This window comes from Petaurus breviceps, unplaced genomic scaffold (genome assembly GCF_028583685.1).
Source record: "Petaurus breviceps papuanus isolate PSGF00001 unplaced genomic scaffold, PetGlider_PUasm1.0 90681, whole genome shotgun sequence".
NCBI lineage: Eukaryota > Metazoa > Chordata > Mammalia > Diprotodontia > Petauridae > Petaurus > Petaurus breviceps.
The window spans coordinates 321,370-338,114 of record NW_027187307.1 but is presented as its reverse complement, the minus strand read 5'-3'; the positions used below and the strand labels follow the sequence as shown (position 1 = coordinate 338,114).

At 47.4% G+C, this 16,745-nt stretch overlaps 1 protein-coding gene across 4 annotated transcripts in view; it reads left to right on the top strand.

Moving 5' to 3' along the window:
• Positions 1 to 7,596: 7,596 nt before the first annotated feature.
• DCX (doublecortin) overlaps positions 7,597 to 16,745 on the top strand; it is a 46,622-nt gene continuing 37,473 nt past the window's right edge. For 2 of the 4 annotated variants that reach the window (XM_069065202.1, XM_069065199.1), the window contains exons 1-2: positions 7,597 to 7,687; positions 9,086 to 9,470. In XM_069065202.1, the coding sequence (XP_068921303.1) occupies positions 9,107 to 9,470 (364 nt within the window). In that variant the 5' untranslated portion in view covers positions 7,597 to 7,687; positions 9,086 to 9,106. Of the gene's footprint in view, positions 7,688 to 7,714; positions 7,925 to 8,374; positions 8,487 to 9,085; positions 9,471 to 16,745 lie in introns of those variants that run through there. The other 2 variants (XM_069065200.1, XM_069065201.1) reach the window with 2 other exon arrangements.

Genomic DNA, 16,745 nt, shown 5'->3' with positions numbered 1-16,745 from the left:
TTCTAGTCTAGGCTCCCATCCCAAGTCTCAGTGATACCTCTAAGGTTAAGTCTTGCCTCCTCTCATCGAGATCAGTATTTCCCCTTGCTAGGATAGGGACTTAACCTGTGATTCCAGTGGTGCAGGAAACTCCCAGATAAAGAAATTTCATCTACCACTGCAGGCTGGCACCTTTTCTGCCAGTCTTAGAAAGTTGCCTGGAGCATTGAGAAATTAAGTGAGTTGCCCAAGGCACATAGCCAATATGTATCAGATGTGGAACCTGAACTCAGATCTTCCTGACTTCAAGACTGGCTCTCTCTACCCACTATATCACCCTCCAACAACGACCATCACCACAAATATGTATGTGTGTGTACACACATATATCTGCATACAGATACATCCATCAGTCATACTTGAAGCACTTGTGTATAGACACCTGAGGACGCGTATTTTATCTACTTGTTAATTTCTTGGATTTTGTCTCCTACGAGTTGCTGTCATTTTCTCCCTATGGGGTAACTACTCTGCAGTGTCCTGTGTGTTGGGTATACAGAGGCAGTTTTCTTCCTCCTCCTATTGCCATTTAAGGCTCTTTGATCCAATTTGCAAGACTCCAGGCATCTCCATTCAGACCAGCCCTTGTGAGATGTATCTCATTTCCATCCAAGAGACCATCATTCCTATATTTTGAGCTACGATCCAAAAATACTTACGTGCCATTCTCAGACACCATCTTCCTGAGCAGCTGTTCACATTCCCAATCTGCCTTTCTCTGCTGAAGCCCTTTGCTTCAATCAATAGTCATGACGTAATGCCATCTGTGCCCCTAAGACCTTTGCTTTCTTACTGAAGACTTTAGAATGTTGCATAATTCTTTCTCATACCCTGAAGCCCTTCTCCACCTCAGCAGTAGAAGTGATGAAGAGGGCTCTAACCGTGACTATTTTTGTACCATGAAGGAACAGTAATTTACCTTTCTACTCAAAACGGGAAGATCTGCTATTAGCTGTGTGAAAGGGAAAATGTTTATTTATCCTTAAAAGAAATCATCTCCAGAAGAAGAAAGCAAAAAGTACACAGCAGAGAACCAAAGGGAACTTACACGGAAGCAAAGAAAAGATGGACAGCTCAGAACACAATATGTGCCCTTTATTTCATAGGCTTTCTTGGAATGAAATTTCTTGCTGTATATTTTGAAGCCTCTCTTACATTCTGCTGTGCACATGGCAATGCTTTTTTTTCTTTTCTTATTTTGTAGTTGTTTTACTATTCAAATTTATATGTTTCTTTTTTCCTTTCCTTACTGTGTATTTAAGTTTAAGATAAATTAATTTTTTTTTAAATCCTCTCCTCCTGTAACTCTGCTAGCTTGACAGTTGACATCCCCTGCCTTGTGTCTCATCCTTCTAGACTCTGTGCTATTGTGGAGGGGGGTGGTTATCAACAGAAATGAAATCCACTCTTGTAGCACAGTTTAGAAATTGTGACTCATTAAGAATTGCTTTATGGGCATATCCTTCCAATGCCACCCATGAATGCGGGTCATCTTTTGCATATCAATAAAAGTGCTGTACCAATGCTAGATGGAGGTATTCAGTTGGAATTTATTAAGTAGATATTTATTTAGTATTCAAAGAAATGTGTGAATTTGATTTTGTATTCATAAAATTTGTACTTGGAAAAAGTCCCTGAAATTTTAAAGGAAATTTACTGTGTTTTTGTTTATTTCTCTAAGTCTTCATAATGATCAACCAAAAAGCTAACACTCTCCCTTCTCCCTGGTAGTTCTTTCACCAATAAATAGCTTTTCCAGCACTGTCTTATAAATTTCTACATAAAACTTTTTAAGTGTACAAACAAAATGATATGTTTTTCAACAAAAATATATGTAAGTTCTAAAGGGATCACAGCAATTCAAAGAGTTCTGTTTTGAATTTAGGATGTCTATTGGACATCCAGATGGAAGTCTGGATATCAGCAGAGAGGTTATGGCTAAATAGATTGAGGAATCCTCAGTATGGAGATGATAATTAAGGACACAGGAGCTGATAAGATCACCTAACAAGATAGTATAGAGGGAGAAGGGGAAAGGGCCCAGGAAAAAGTCCTGTGGGACACCTACACTTAGTAGGCATAACTTGGATGAAAATCCAGTGAAGAAGACTGAGAAGGAGTGGTCAGAGAGGTAGGAGGAAAACCAGGAGAGAATATAGTATCCCAAAAACCTAGGGAGAAAAGAGTATCAAGGAGATTGTTATCAACAGGGTCAAAGGCTGCAGAAAGGTCAATTCAATGCAATAAACATTTATTAAACATCTACTAGGTGCGAGGCACTGTGCTAAGCACTAGAAATACAAATAAGAAAAAAAAGACATCCCTGCCCTCAAGGAGCTCACAATCAAATGGAGGAAGAACAACTTACAGAAAAGAAGCTGAAGGGGCAGGGGAAATGGGGACTATACCCAGCAAGTGAGAGAGACAGAGAGAGAGACCAGAGACAGAGAGAGACAGAGACAGAGAGAGAGAGACAGAGACAGAGACAGAGACAGGGAGAGAGAGAGACAGAGACAGAGAGAGAGAGAGACAGAGACAGACACAGGGAGAGAGAGAGACAGAGACAGGCAGAGAGACCAGAGAGAGACAGAGACAGAGACAGAGACAGAGAGACAGAGAGACAGAGAGAGAGAGAGAGAGAGAGAGAGAGAGAGAGAGAGAGAGACAGAAACAGCGAGAGAGAGAGACAGAGAGAGAGGGAGAGACAGAGAGAGAGACCAGAGAGAGACAGAGAGACAGAGAGAGAGAGACAGAGACAGAGACAGAGAGAGAGAGAGACAGAGACAGAGACAGAGACAGAGACAGAGACAGAGACAGAGACAGAGAGACAGAGAGAGACCTAAGTGTGACAGAAGATACAGGAGAGGATGGTTCAGGATCAAGAAACAAAACAGGCCAAAGGCTTCTAGACAACTCAAAAACTTTCCCACCGAAATAGAGTCATAAAATTCATTGGATATAATGAGTGTTAACATAACATCACATTTTCCCTCCAAAAAATTGTAATTGACTATATCTTTTATAGAAAAGAACCAAAATGGAAATCAGTTGTCTGTGTACAATCAGAGTAAAGAAAGAATGAAGGTGAGGAGATGACACTGTAAGAAATTTAAAGAGTTACAAACTGACTTCTTCAAACAAACTATTGATATTAAAAAAAAAACTTGATCAAGAAAGAGAGGCCAACATAGGCTTTCACTCTTTCCTACGGAAGTTTAACTGAAATAAAGCATTTGGCACAACAAGAGCCCAGAAACCACCTTATCCAACAAATTCTCGATCTCCTCGCCAAGTGGAGAGACACGGCAGCCAAGGACAACACTAGTTTAGAATATAAAATCAATTACAAAATGGTACGGAAGAGGATGGTGGAAGATTACAAGTACTGTCGCCTCATAAAATAGAAAAAAAAAGCTATAGAGGGGAAAAAACTTCTGCAGAAGTATTGGCATGAGACCCAGTGAAGCCCAAGAGCATTGAGAAATGAAACAAGGGAGTGAGCAACAAACAGGTGAGAATGGACCCAATTTGCCAACCTATTTTCATCCACTTCATTTGAACTCTAACACCTCAGTCTCTGATGTGCCAATGAAATGGAAAAGAGGCCTAAGAAAAATGAAATCAGAAAAAAAACCAGATGGACCAGAAAACCTGTACACACAGAAGGGATCTGTGCTGGGGGCAGCACAATTTTCAAAGTGTTGAGGGATCAATTTATGATATTTGGAAAAACGATAGGAAAAAACATAGAAGGCATCACTGCCCAAAAGAAGAAAAGGTGACTGGGAGGCCATATGCCTCCGCTCTCATCTTTCAAGCACTTCTAATAGACTGCACCAAGGACATCCTTGCTCACCGTAACAGAAGTGAACAATCTGCTTTTAGTGAAGGATTTTCTGCAGCAGACCATATCTTTCCAGTAACACAAGTGCCTTCAAGGAAGGTATAGAGAATACAAAGGCCCACTTATGGTTTGCTGCCTCTGACTTTATCATTTGATCTGGCAGACCCAAATGCTACCATACAAAGTGTCTCCTAGGCATTCATTCAAATGAGATTTCTTGATAACACAACCACAAATATAGCTTTGGTTTACAATTATCTGTCAATGTCAGGTAACACATCAAGGAGAAAGATGCATTCCTGAAGGCAAAGCCCAAATGGAAGAGGTAAGGTTGCCCAATGGCCTTGCTTGTATATGACATTATGCTGATTGTAGAAGACTCCAGGACCTCTTTAGTGAAATTCATGACCATTCAAAAGAGATGAACCTGACAAACCATATGGTGAAAACCAGCTGGATGAAGCCTGCCTATTGTTCAGAATGTGACATGCAGCTGGATTGGCAGTGTATTGAATCAAACATTGATACATCCTATTTTCTGCTCCTTCTATCACTAATCTTCTACCTTTCCCTATATACTTGGTCCTTCCCTATGTCTCCGTCATCCTTAAAAACAAGCCTCATGTGATCCAACCATCCCTACCAGCTATTGCCCTTTATCTCTCTTTTGTCATGGCTAAAACTCCTTGAGAAAACTCTCCTCCATTGCTTCTCCATTTTTCCTGTTCTAAACCATCTGCAGTCTGGCTTCCAACTTGGTCCTTCAATTCAAAATGCTCTATCTAAAGACACCAATAATCTCTTATTTGTCAAATCTACATTTTCTCAATCTTTATCTTGACCTCTGTGCTGCTTTTAACACTGTCAATCACCCTCATCTCCTTAATACTCTCTCCACTCTATGTTTTTGTGACACTTCTCTTTCCTGGTTCTCCTATCTGTATAAACTGGTCAGTTTAGAAACTGTTTAGAAAACTAACTTATCCACCCGTCTCTCACCTGTGGCTCCAAGAAGCTGTAGCATGTGCAGTGACCAAACCCTGGTAAAACCATCTTGGCAGACAGCAAAACCAGGTTGAGGGTAACTGACAGGACTCAAACTCCATCAGTGAGTTACGGGGGTGTCTACCAAAAGCATGTGAACACTTCCCTCAGTGGACTGGGTGGATGAGGACAATTTGGTCCAGCAGCCATGAAGGTGTCATTATCCTCCCAGTTACCCAAGCTCACAACCTAGGTGTCATTCCCTCTCACCTGGACTATGGCAATGGTCTGCTGGTTGGTCTCCCTTCCTCAAGTCTCTTCTCACTCCAGTCCAAGATCCACTCAGCAAAGTGATTTTCCTTAAGTGTGAGTTCAATTGCATCACACACACACACACACACTCCCTCACTCACTAAACTCCAGTGTCTCCCTACCACCCCCAGGATCAAATCCAAATCCTCTCTTTGACTTTTAAAACCCTTTATAACATGGTGTCTTCCTGCCTTTCCAGTGTTCTTCACATTATTCCTCTCCAAGTGCCACTGGCCTCCTGGCTGTTCCTTCCACAAGACACTACATCTCCTGCCTCTGAGCATTTTCCCTGGCTGTCCCCTCTGCCTGGAACACTCTACCTCCTCATCTGGGCCTCCTGCTTCTCCAAGTCTCAGCTAGTCTTACTTTCTACAAAAAGTCGTTCCCAGTCCTTAATATTATCACCTTCCCTCCAAGGTTATCTCCAATGTATCCTCTCTATCTTGTCTGGACTTCATTGTTTGCATACTGTCTCCACTAGATCATGAGCCTCTTGAAACCAGGGACTGTCTTTGCTGGTCCTGGCATCTCAGGCTCTTAGTCTTTCAGATAGTGCCTACTGACTGCCTGACTAGACATATGCTGCAGATAGACATGAGCTTTGCCTAGAATTGTGCCTAGGAAAAAGGAAGCAGGCTCAGTTCCATTTGGGAAATTGTGCCGATCTTTTCATGATGCCAAGCTGCATCCTGTCACCCAAACCTATCTTTAACACCTAAAATCTTCTGATACCTCTGAATGGCCACCAATCTTGGAACATCAAGGGCTCCAAATAATAACAATTATAGGTGATCTGAGGGGCAACAGAGAAGCATACCAGATCATGCCGTGTGTATTACCAAGGGCTCACTTGCAAGAAGTAGTGTGAATGGGGGGCGGCTGGCGGCTAGGTGGTGCAGTGAGTAAAGCGCTGGCCGCAGAGTCAGGAGGACCCGAGTTTGGTTCTGGCCTCAGACACTTAACAACCACACAAAAAAACTAGCTGTGTAACCAGCTGGACAGCTCCAGCACTTCCTTGTGACCATCATGAGACCTAGAGGAAAACCCCAGCACATTCACTAGACGTTCTGGCAAGATTTCTGAGAGGGAATGGAGAAGAATTGTCCAAGCAGTGAGGCATGCATTATGCCGGAAAGCTAGACTGGATATTAGGAAGACTTCAGTTCGAATCCCACCCAGTACCAGCTCTATGACCAATCCTGGGCCAGGCATTTGATTTTCATAAAATGGCCATGATAATCATTTACCCATCCAATTTCGCAATCACTTATATGTCCAAGGTGACTTAGGCAGCTCGGGCTTGACCTTTGGGTCTGTCTCCAGACCTCTGTTTCCTTCCCTGTAACACGAAAGGGCTAGACTAAATAGCCTTTAGAAATCTAGGATCCTATGACCTTCCTAAAGCCCTTCCCCCTTTGCTATTTTTTGCACCCAGGGCTCCAACTTCACCTCTTACAAAGGAAAGCCCTTCCTCCTGTTTCCTGGAAGGCTGAGTTAGGACCATTCGGGCAGCAGAGCTCAGGGCCTCAAGCTCACTCCAGGGTCAGTGTCTCTTGGGCCCTTGGCTGTTCTACTCACATCAACCCTCCACTATCCACCAGGGAAGCAAGGGATGTAGGTGTCTCCTTTCTGGGTTTTTCCTGTGATTGGAAGAAGCTAGTCTTGAGGGCCAGGAATGTGACCCTGCTGATCCCTCACATTCATATGGCTGGGAGAGACAAAGCACGAAGCTGCCTTTGTCTCCCCAGCTCAAACCCAGGTCTCCTCACCCCTGGCTCAGTGCTCTCTGCTATTCTTTCCTGCCCAAGCTGCGGTTGCCAACATGGGGGTGGTGGGCCCACATCCCTACCCCAGAGCTGGCAGCCTCTTTGCAAGCCTCTGTGGGGCACCCTTCCAGTGGGACCATCACTCACTCCTTTTTTCCCTCCCCATATATCCTGCTTTCTCTTGCTCCACTGGCCTTTGTCAAAACAACCCGGGGGGCAGCCTCTGGGGCAAAAAGGTGTTGAGGTTTGACTGGGACCCCCAAGGGTTATGAGCGGAGATTTTCTGAAGCTTGACCTGCCGGAATTTGAGGGACACCACCCGACCATCCCAAAGCAGATTAGGGTGGTGAACAAGATTTCTCATTGCATGCCCATCCTCCATCCATTCACCCCCCTCCAAAACTAAAAAGGCCAGCACCTTTCTCCCTCGAGCCTTGGGGCCAGCCTTGTGCTCCCTTAGTATTTTCCGTTGGTTTTGAAAGCCAAGCCTTTCTAGCTACTAATTAATTAATACAGCTTGAGTGGGAGTGGGTATCTCCCCAGCTTTCCCTGGGGACACATAAAAAAGCTGGGGTGGGGGAGGGGAGACTCGGTGGGCCCCAGTTCCTGGGGAGCAGTGGGCAAGGCACTAGGACCTAGAAGGCATCTCTCCACCCTGGCAGGAATTCCTTGCTCGGAGCTCAGACAACAAAGGCAGAGAGGTTTCTTTCTCTCAGCATCTCCACCCAACAGCCCAGCCCTGGTGAGTGCGGTTCCTCCGCTCCCTGCGCGCGCCTCTCCTTCCCAGCAGCGTGTAACAGATGTCCGAAGGGGGAAACACGAGGCAAAAATCTGTGGGTCTGTGGGTCTGCTCTGTCCTGTCTGCCCGTGCCTTTGTGGCCCCTGTCCCTCCATCCCCCCGGGGGGTCTCTCTCCTTCCCTTTCCTTCTGTCAGGATTGCAAACCCCCAGCCTGTACCTGGGATTTTCTGGTGGAAAAAGTGAGTTGGCTGTCTCTTTGTTTGCAGGGCGCGGAGGTGGGACGTGAGTTTAAGATGATTAGTAAGGGGGGGAACGGGGAGTGGGGGGCAGCAGGTGGGGGGGCAAGGTTCCTGAGGAGTGGGAAGGATGGGGGGGCTCTTTTGCATTGTGATGGGCTGTAGGGGTGTGGGGAAACAATGCCAAACACCCCCTCCCATCTCCTTGGGTTATTGGGGATGGGTGCAATTGGGGCCCCACCTGCAGACCCCCTCCCCTCTCCTGGGTCCCCAGGGCTCCATGAGCAGCCCGGCTCCATCCCCTCCCCCCTCCAAGGAGGTGTGAAGAGGCCAGCCTTTTCCAGAGCCTGGGGGAGGGGGGTGCTGGGGAGGTAGGGGGGGGGTGTGGGGGTGTTAACCCTGGCTTTGCCCAAAGAGGGAGGGGGGGAGTCAGAAGCCAGATCTCTATCGTTCAGCCACTGCTTATTACTTGGCGCTCTGAACAATGAAAGGTGTGCATGCCTTGCTTCCTGGGGCTCCCAGCCACTGGCAATGATGCTTCCCAGTGAAATCCTTTCAGCCTTAGGTAAGGCTGAACACCAGGAAGGGAAAATCTTTTGCCACCAGGGTTCCCAACCTGCCCCCAGCCCACTTCCCAGCCATCGCCTAGAAATGTCAGTGGGATTTGGCAATTGACGGGCAGATGGGGGTAGAGGGTGTGCCTAGCCCACCAGCACAAAGGGCAAGCCTGTTCTCCAAGGACTGCTCACTTCCTGGGGGAGCATGCCATGAATAGCTTTTGGGAGGGGGAGAAAAAGAAGGGCATCCCTCTGAGAGACCACTTCCTTCACCCAAGACAAGGGACTCTTCTGTCCAGGGAAACTGAGCTGGGGGTGTGGATTACTTTACAGCTGTTGGTGGGGGTGGGGCCCTGAACATCTGCCTGGAATTTCAATTTGATATGAACCACTTGCCAGGAACGTTGGGGCCATGAGCAGTTTCTCTCTCCTTGAAACACTGTCCAAGGGGGTCTCTGTCCCCCTCCCCAAAGAGGTCCTGAAAGACCAAGGGAGAAGGGCAAGGAAGGGGCCACAGGCCCAGATCTCTCCATAGAGTTGGGGCCCGGGCCTGACTAGCATTTGCTCCTTCTCCTCTCTTCCCCACCGCCTACTCTGTCCACCTCAGGTCTCAGAGGCCCACCACAATATGGAACTGGATTTTGGGCACTTTGACGAAAGAGACAAGGCATCCAGGAACATGCGAGGGTCCCGGCTCAATGGGCTTCCCAGCCCTACCCACAGTGCCCACTGCAGCTTCTACCGGACCCGGACCTTGCAGGCTCTGAGCAACGAGAAGAAGGCCAAGAAGGTCCGCTTCTACCGCAATGGAGACCGCTACTTCAAGGGCATCGTGTATGCTGTGTCCACCGACCGCTTCCGAAGCTTCGATGCCTTGTTGGCTGACCTGACCCGCTCCCTGTCTGACAATATCAACCTCCCCCAGGGAGTGCGCTACATCTATACCATTGATGGAGGCCGCAAGATCGGGAGCATGGATGAGCTGGAGGAAGGTAACTCAGCTGTCCTGGGGATTATAGCAAAAGATCTAGAACTGGAAGGGAACTTTGTGGTCATCTAGAGGAGGAAACTGAGGCCCAAAGAGGGAAAGGGACTCACTTAAGGTCACACAGCCATTAAGTAGCAGAGCCGAGTTTGGAACTGAGGTCCTATGACTCCAGTGTTCTTTCCAGTGGGCCCTGATGCTTGGGTCATGGTATTTAGTGGGAAATGATCCTTGGGATTGAAGTTCTATTTCTCCAGAAGAAGATGGGGAAATCTGGGTGGTCAAGTGGAAGGTCTGTCTGTAGATCAATTCCATAGGCATCAATGGTGTTCATTCCATGCCTGCAACCTAGACTGGCGTTGTTACCCATTAGAGCTGTCCAGCAATGGGATAGACTTCCTCAGGAGCTGGAGCTTGTTCTTGTCACTGGAGGCCTTTAGACAGAAGCTAGATGACCCTTTGTAGAGGACGTCATAAAGACGACCACTTCAGGTATGGACTGGCCTAAATGACATCTAAGAGCCTTTTCAGCTCTGGAATTCCAAGGTTCTTTGGAAGACTAGATGGTGGGGATAATACACGTGAACCACAAAAGTGTTAGTACACCCAGGGCCCCTTTAACTCCAATGGCATGCCATGTTGTGGGTTACAGCTCAATGGAAACAATTCCTCAAATGGGTTATCAAAGGGTCACTCTCAGGTGAAGGGTCACTACCCATCCCCAGTGCTCCTGAGATCTCATTGATGTCGGTCCTTTCTCCAGTGGCACAGATCTCACCTAATCCACACCTTTTCATCTTGCGGGGCTCTTACTGAGCTGCTCCCAGAATCCTCCATAGGAAACTCGTCCCATGTGCTAGCACCGTTGCTAGGGGCCTCTTTGCATTCTCTGGGTACCAGTGCCATTCTTGGGTTGTCTGTCAGTTACTTCTCACTCTGGTCACATGATCTGTCCACCTCCCTTTCCAGCCATACATCTCTTTGATAATACCTTTGTGTGACTTTTAGGGTGTTATTTGTTACTGGTTGTAAGTTGCAGTCCATTAACTCACTCCCCCCGTCATGTGTCTCTGTATTGCTATTGCCTTTTGAGTGACCCATAATTCTGAGTCTTTAGAGATCGTGGGGGTGTTCTGTGGTTTGTGGCAGCCACCATATGGCATCTTTGGAAGAATTTTGGTACTAAAAAAGGGTTTTTTGGTTTTAAGGCAAAGCTTGGGCTCATTGGAAGGGTTATTTAAGTCCCATTTGTAACCGGTCTTCCTATTCTTATACCTCTGGATTTAGCTCTCTGCATGTGTGCAGGGTCATTCCATGCACAGGCTGTAGGCTAGCTCTCTACTCACTTAGAGCCTACAAAAATCCCCCTCAGGGTGTGTCCCTGAAGCTGGGGTGCTATATACAGCCTGTAGAAATGCCACCAGAAGCGCTGGCTATGCCTGGCATTTCACTAAGTCTGTTCAAAGATAGAATTGATGCCCCTGACCTCCGCCAGCTGAATTCCCCTTGGAATTTGGGGCTTTGCCTAAGAGCACATTTTGATGGCTCTCAACAGCTTGCATTTCTAACATGCCACCCAACAGAAAATGGGAAATGCTGGGTTTGCCTTTGAATAAAACTTGCTCGGTTTAAAAGCTTTCTTTGTGACCATCTGAGGAAACAATTCAACAGTGAATTCAACAGTGAATCCATGAGTGTTTCTTAATCATCTACTGTGTGCCCTGGATCTACAAGACAAAGAATGAAATAAGCTATACTCACAGGGACCTTGGATCCTAATAGGAAAGGCAGCTGGTAGATATAGAAGCATATAGAGCATCAGCAGACAATGAGTAATATTTGAAGTAGTGCCATAGAAGGCGGATGGAGAGGAAGGATGCTAGCATTTGGGGGAGGGGGAGGGGGAGGGGGAGGGGACTAGGAAAAGCTTCCTCCCAAAGACCATACTTGGTCTGTGTCTTAGAAGAAGATGGAGACTCCACATTACAGGCTCCATATGACTTTAAAGGTTAAACAGGGGAGTTTATATTTTACCCTAGAGGCAAAAGGCGCCTTCGGCACCAGAGTGGGCTAAGTAGGAGAGTCTCAGATTTGCCCTTAAGGAAAATCATTTTGACTGCAGTGAGTAGGGCGGAGTGAAATAGGGGGAGACTTAGTAGGATGTCACAATAACTTAGGGGAGAAGTGATGAAGACCTGAACTAAGGTGGAGTGGAAAGAAGGGGCTGGATGTGAGGTGTCGTGAAGGTGGAAAGGGCAAGATTCAGAAGCTGATTGGATATAGGAGTGAAAGAAAGAGACGCTGGGAAGCTGCTTGTGTCTTGGACAAAAATAGGAATGTTCAGAAGAGGGGAGGGCTGGAGGGCAGGAAGACAATGAATTCGGCTTTTTTGAATTGAAGATGTCTCTGGGACATCCGGTTCAAAGTGTCCCATGGACATTTGGCGATGTGGGACTGACGTTCAGGGGAGAGGTGGGGATGGGCTATGTAGGCATATCTGGGAGGCATTTGCAGAAAGATGATAGCTAAAGCCATGGCAGCTGATGGGGTTACCGAGAGAAAAAACGTAGAGGGAGAAGAGAGGAGGGGACATGACTGAAACCATGGCAACAGCCGCAGTTAGGGAGCACGGTACAGCTGGTAAGCCAGCAAAGGAGACTGACAAAGAGCTTCACATAGGTGGGAGTCTGAAAGGTCAGGGGTGAGAACTGAGAAAAGATGCCCAGATTTGCCAATTAAGAAATCACTGGGATCTTGGGGGAGAGGGCAGTTTCAGTTGAGTGAAAAGCAGATCGCTGAAGGTTGAAGAATTGGTGAGAGAGGAAGTGAAGTGTAGACAGACACCTTTTTCCAAGCAGATTAATTAGGAAATGGAGGAGAGATATAGTGTGATAGCTTAAGGGGATGTCAGTAGAGTGAAAATATTTTTAAGCACTGGAGAGCCTGGGACACATTTGAAAGCCCTGGGGAAGAAAATGGTTGATAGGGAGAGGTTGAAGATTTGGGGGAGGAGACATGATTAAGGGTGTAACCTGCTAGAGAAGAAGGGAGGGTATGGGGATCTAGGGCATATATAGGAGTTTGACAAAAAGGTCACCCTTCTCCTTGCCAAGGCAGAGACTGGGGGAAAGGCAGAACGACAGGGAGACAAAGACAAGGGATTGGGAGACAAAGGGAATGGGTGAAGAGGAAACTCAAGGCAAATGGCCTCAATTGTTTCTATAAAGTGCCAAGGTCCTCAGCAAAGAGAGGGAGGAGGGACTCAAGGAAGGAAGAGAAGGCTTCGAATAGCTTCTGTGGGGCATGAGATACGGAATCAACTAGAGAGAAGTAAAAGGACTGCCTTGCTGCAGTAAGGGCCCAGATGGGGCTAGACAACAACCTGAAGCTGGATTTTGTAACAAACACAATCAACACAGTTGTGACACTACTCCCAGCTTCCTTCAGTAACTTAAGTCAGAGTAGAGAAGATCACTGGTGGGAGGAATCCAGGACTGAGGCTTGGCAAGAGAAGAAATGGAAACAGGACAAAGCGGCCAGAGGTTCAAGAGTAGAGGATGTGAGTGCCTGCTAGGTACAGGGTATCGTGTCCTTGCTTGGGTATACAAAGGTGGAAAATGGCCATCTTTGCCCTCAAGAAGCTTATAGTCTACTGGGAAGATAAGGTATGGACCTGGATAAATAGATACACTGCAGAATGAGAGGAGCAAGCACAGAGAAAAGTACCAGGGGAAGTTTGAGGAGCTATCAGGGAAGGCTTCATGGAGAAGGTGGCTCCTGAGCTGAACCTTGGCCTTCAGCAAGCAGAGCAGGGGACAGGGGCAAGGAAGGGGGGCCCTGCATTGTGGCTAACAGACACAACAAGATCAAGGAATCAGTGCAGTCCAGCTTGGTTCACATGTAAAATAAAGGGTAGAGAGTGGTGGAAGAGAAGGTTGAAAAGGCAGATTGGAGCCCTATTATAGAGGGCCTCGAATGCCAGGCCAAGAAGCATGGACTTTACTTAATAGGCAGATGGGAAGCACTGAAGGGTTTTGTGATCAAAGATTGGGTGGGGGTGCAGTGAGGCAGGGGCAGGAAGGAGAGTACCTCATGAATATGCCTTTATAGAAGACAGGTTCAAAGGCACCATTTGGTGCTCTTCCTTTTAAACCAGGACTGCACCTTAACTCATCACTTTATCCAGATATAGACTTCAACCAATGGGAAGAATGGGATGGTTTTTCTCTGGGGAAACAGAATGGGGGCACTAGGATTTTCCAAGAAGCCACCAGGACCTAGCCTGTTACCTTCAAATCGAAAGCAGCTCATTTGGCTGACTTTCAGAGTGCCCCCAGAACCTCCCTGTCAGTCTTGGGCCTAGGTCTTAAAGCTAAAGCCCTGACTTCCCCTAGGTGAGCAGCAGCAAAAGGTCTGAGCTCAGTGACCTTTCTGGTCAACAAAGGATAGGGGTCATCATTGTGAAGAGTTGGGCAGATACCCAGGGCCTGGCCCTTGAGAGCCACTCGCTTGGTGAGATGAATACACCCTGCCCAACAAGGTGACTCAGTTATCGGCCATGCATCGTCATCTGTCTCTGTGACTCCATCTCCTTCCTTTGGAATCCATCCTGTACCCAGGCTACTCTAAGCCGCCAGCCACTCCATTCCTCTATGGGCCAGCTGACGTCTTTGGGAGGGAGACTCCTTTGGTGGGAAGGGCAGTACTTAATGAAGGTTAATATTGGCATCAGGGGCTTAGCCAGCATCTCCTCAGGCCTGCAATGGGAGGAATGTTGTATGGTTCTATTAGCTGGCAGAAGTACCTCTTGTAAAATGTTCTGTTCAGGAACCATTCAGACCCTTGGAGTGGTGGAGAGGTAAGAATGAGCAAACATGATTGATGATGAATCCAGCTTGATCCCTTGGGTCCTTTGGCACTGGCCCTACTAGAACCCTTCTCTACTCCCCCATTCCTAGTTGCTGTGGGGCTTCCTGAAGCGGCCCTTGGTCTCAAATAAATATACTTGGGGTTGAATAGGGTTTGCTCAATGATTGGTCAATTCCCATAGCCACAGTTGGGCTTGGCTACTCAGCTTGGGCCTGTAAATGGCTCCTTTAGCTGCTAAGACATGAGATGACCAGAGACCAATGGTGCCCTAATGCCTAAGTCTTCTATTATCATGGAGAAAGCCAACAGAGACCACTAGGATGTTCTTTCTCTGCCATGCACTGGGGCTTTTTAGGGCACTGAAATTCACATAACAGGGCCCATACTGTAGTTAGGGCCGGCCATACTTAGGCCCGGCCCCAAGGATCTCCCTAACACCTTGTCTAGGGCCATGCAAATGCTAACAGTGAGGGTCAATAAGGATGGGATGGAGGATGGGGAGGGATCCTTAAAGCCTGGTGGGAACTTGACTTTTGAATGTCGGCTTTTCAGAGCTTCGATGTGTAGGGTATATCAGATTGGAAAACTGGACTTTGGAGATTCCTTCCCACTTCTATTCCAACTGGATCCGTTCTTCTTAAAAATCCATTGAGTAGGAATAGTGTACATCAAAGCCCTGGCCCTTCTAATCCAATCTTCTTGGCTGAGTTGGGTTGCACCATGGTCTTCACAGGACCAACCTCTCTAGTAATAAGTGTTTAGTAAGTACCTACTATGTGCCAAACTCTGTAGAAGGTTGTAGGGATACACAAACACAAAATAGTCCCTGTCCTCAAGAATCTTCCATTCTACTGATTAAAGCTCTTTGCTTTTCCTGTCCTCCCCTCCCTGGCCCCCAGTACAAGTTACACTGAATTTATAACTGCCTGCTGAACACCACCACCTATAGATCCCACCTACACCTCAGACTCAACAGTTCCATATAAACTCATCTCCCCTGATACCTAGCCCTCCTCCAGACTTTCCTGACATTAACACAGAAGCAAACCCCAGTCATCTTTGACTCCCTTTTTCCTTCTCCCCTACATCCAATCAGCTGCCTATCCACATGATTCTACCCCAGCCCAACATCTCTCAAATCTGCCTCCTCCCCACTCCCAGCCGCCACCTCCCACCTTTACTATTATAGTAGTCTCCTGGCAGGTTTCCCTGCCTCTAGTCTCTCTCCACTCCTGTCCGTTCTCCACTCAGCTGCCAAAAGAGTCTTCCTAAGACCCAAATCTGACTGTGTCACCCTCCTTCCCCTGCCCCATCCACATACCCATTAAATGCCAGCAATTCCTCCTTTCTCAGAAAAAGCCAGACTCCTTAGCTTAACGTTCCAGGCCTTCCCTCCACATCCTGGCTCCACCCAACCTACCACCGTCATTTTACATTACTTCCCTTCACACACTCTGTATTACAATCAACCAGCCAACTCACTGCCCCCCTCATTTGCTCTCCTTCTTCACACCATCTCAGTCCCACAAGTCTGTGATTGCTCCCTGGTAGAATTACTCTCTGCCTTCCTGGATCAGCTTAGGAGCTGCCCCCTCCCCCAGCTGAAAGGGATTTTCTCCCTCCTTCAGTTTACTTCCATCACACCCTACCTTGCCGTACTTATTTGTTCCCATTCTCTGACCCATTCCATTAGATTGTAACCTCCAAGTAGGCAGGGACTGGAAAGTTTTCCATTTTTGTAGCCCTGGTACCTAGCAAAGGGCCTTCTAAAGAAAATGCGTGGCCTTGAAACCCTGGCAGCCACTTGGCCGGGGGTCTCTTCTTTAGTCTCCCTGCTGAGGGTTTCCTCAGACCCAAAGAGTCAGTAGTCCCAGATGCGGGATCCCCAACAGGCCATTTGGCTGCTCTCTGCCTCCAAAGTGAGAGTCGTCAAGCCCATGTTCCCTTTGGCCCAAGGCAGCTGTGACATTAGAAGGAGGCAATTGGTAGGAAAGCCCTCTGGAAGTATACTTTGTCTCTGCTAATTTTGCTAATCCTAGCCAACAGATCAACGACAGGGCCTGACATGGGACCAGTGCTGAGTGTTGGTGGGTAATGGTAGGGGTGGGGGTGGAGGATCCCTCCAGCCCTGGCTCTGGCTGGGGGCTGCATCTGACTTGGGGCTAAAACACGAGCCAACAGGTTCTAGGATGGTTCAGGAGCATGTGGGGCTACATTTGTGCCAGATTTCCAGAACTGTCTAGACAGGGTGGCACTGACTGCCCCCACTGTTCCTGGGGACATTGACTCCTAGCCCCTCCTGGCCCTCCTTTGTTCCACACAGTTAAGGCCCATCACACTCTCCTCTCCAGTGGTTTCCATCTGCTGAGACAGAGGAATACTGCCAGATACTTGGGGAGCATATGTGGGTAAT